This window comes from Gavialis gangeticus, unplaced genomic scaffold (assembly GCF_001723915.1).
Source record: "Gavialis gangeticus isolate Ggan-Ray unplaced genomic scaffold, GavGan_comp1, whole genome shotgun sequence".
Classification (NCBI taxonomy): domain Eukaryota; kingdom Metazoa; phylum Chordata; order Crocodylia; family Gavialidae; genus Gavialis; species Gavialis gangeticus.
Window position 1 is genome coordinate 21153545 of NW_017729002.1, and position 1601 is coordinate 21155145.

Sequence of the window (1601 nt, forward strand, 5' to 3'; positions counted from 1 at the left end):
CAGCATGGAGAGCAGCTCCTTGCAGGTAAGTCTGTGGAGGAGAAGGGGCATGGGGGAGGGAAGGAGTGTGGGAGACAGGGCAGATCAAGGCCTCCACAGTGAAGGAGGGAGTGGGGCAGTGGCAGGAGGCCCTGCTCAGCCAGGGCAGTGCATGGGACCTGGGGTTGGGGCAGGGAGCAGGATGGAGGGCATGGTGGGGGTGGCTCCCTGCCACTGCATGCACTTGACAGGGGAGGCATGGGAGACATGTGCCCTCCCCCAGCTTTGTGCATGGGGTGGATGTGAGCTGCTTGCTGTGGGCTCGGGGCTCTCCACTCTGCTGCCTTTCCCTTGGGAGCCTCGCAGTAGCCGCGCACCCCCTGCTTACCTGGCAGCACTGAGGCTGGTGAGTTGTGCCCCTTGCTGCTGATAGGGCAGGGGGCGTGCGGCCAGTGTGGGGCTCCCTGGGTAAAGACAGCAGGGTGGAGAGTCCTGAAGCCCACAGCATGCAGCCCACATCTGCCCTTGCCCCACTTGGCTCTGCTCTGCTTAAAAGCAACCCTGTGCTGAGAGGCCAGGGTGGTGGTGCTTGAACTGAAGCTCATTTGATGAGCTTTACTTCAGGTGCCTCTGCCATCATTTTTAAGTGCTGGGACACTGATGCATGTGATGCAAGAGGCTGCTGGAGTGTGCCAAAAAAAAAGATTTATTTTAATCAGTTATCAGATTGGCATTGGCCAATATGGTTGATTAATAATAGACTATCAGTATCAGCCAAGAAAATATTTTTTGCTGCACTACTATATAGCACCTCAGGGTGCTACAGCAGCCTTGTTGAAAATCACTGATCTAAGTGTAGAACCTGCCAGTTCCATCTGCCTTGGAAGGCTGCATCATAAAAAGTCAGATTAGCGGGGGTCTTCTCACAAAGTGTGACATGCAGATTGTTGACATGGGTGTGCTATCCAGATGCAGTTGACCAAAGTAATTTTATAGAGTAGGGGTGTCAAACAGATGGCTTGTGGAACCATTTTACCCACTCTGCAGGGCTTGCAGAGGGGCTAAGAATTTGGGGGTGAGGGTTGCCACTGAACTCCCATCTACAGGGTCCTGATGAGCGTGCATGTCAGCAGTGGGGGTGGAGGGAGAGGCAAGTGATGGCTGTGTTAACTCCCATGCTACTGCTTACCCTGCTGCTGGGTCCAGATCCAACCTGGGAGGCTCCTTGAAGTTTGGATCCAGCCCAGGGGCACAAGTGTTTGACATGCCTGGTAAGATGTTCGTATTGGCTTCTGCCCACATCTAAGAGAGACGGGTTGGTAATAAGACTCTCACAACATTGACACCAGTTATATCAGCTCAGATGCTGTGCTGAAAGGAGCTCCAAAATGTATATTTAAATACGTGTCTTTCTTTCTGAGTAGGAAAACAACCTGGATGACCAGCTGATGAACTTAGCTCTGCTGAGCTCCCCAGAGGACATGATAGAGGCAGCCCGCTATTATGAGGAGAAAGGGGAACAAATGGACAGAGCAGTCATGTTGTACCACAAGGTAACTATGACTGCAAAGAATGAAGTGTTTCATGGAAAGTCATCAAATCAGCTGAGTACTTTGAGTCTC

General features: G+C 52.2%; 1 protein-coding gene across 1 annotated transcript in view; it reads left to right on the forward strand.

The window, feature by feature from the left end:
- Positions 1 to 1601, forward strand: part of IFT140 (intraflagellar transport 140) — a 275996-nt gene that overhangs the window by 264643 nt on the left and 9752 nt on the right. The window contains exon 24 of the mRNA XM_019507634.1: positions 1404 to 1532. Coding sequence (XP_019363179.1) covers positions 1404 to 1532 — 129 coding nt within the window. The remainder of the gene's footprint in view (positions 1 to 1403; positions 1533 to 1601) is intronic.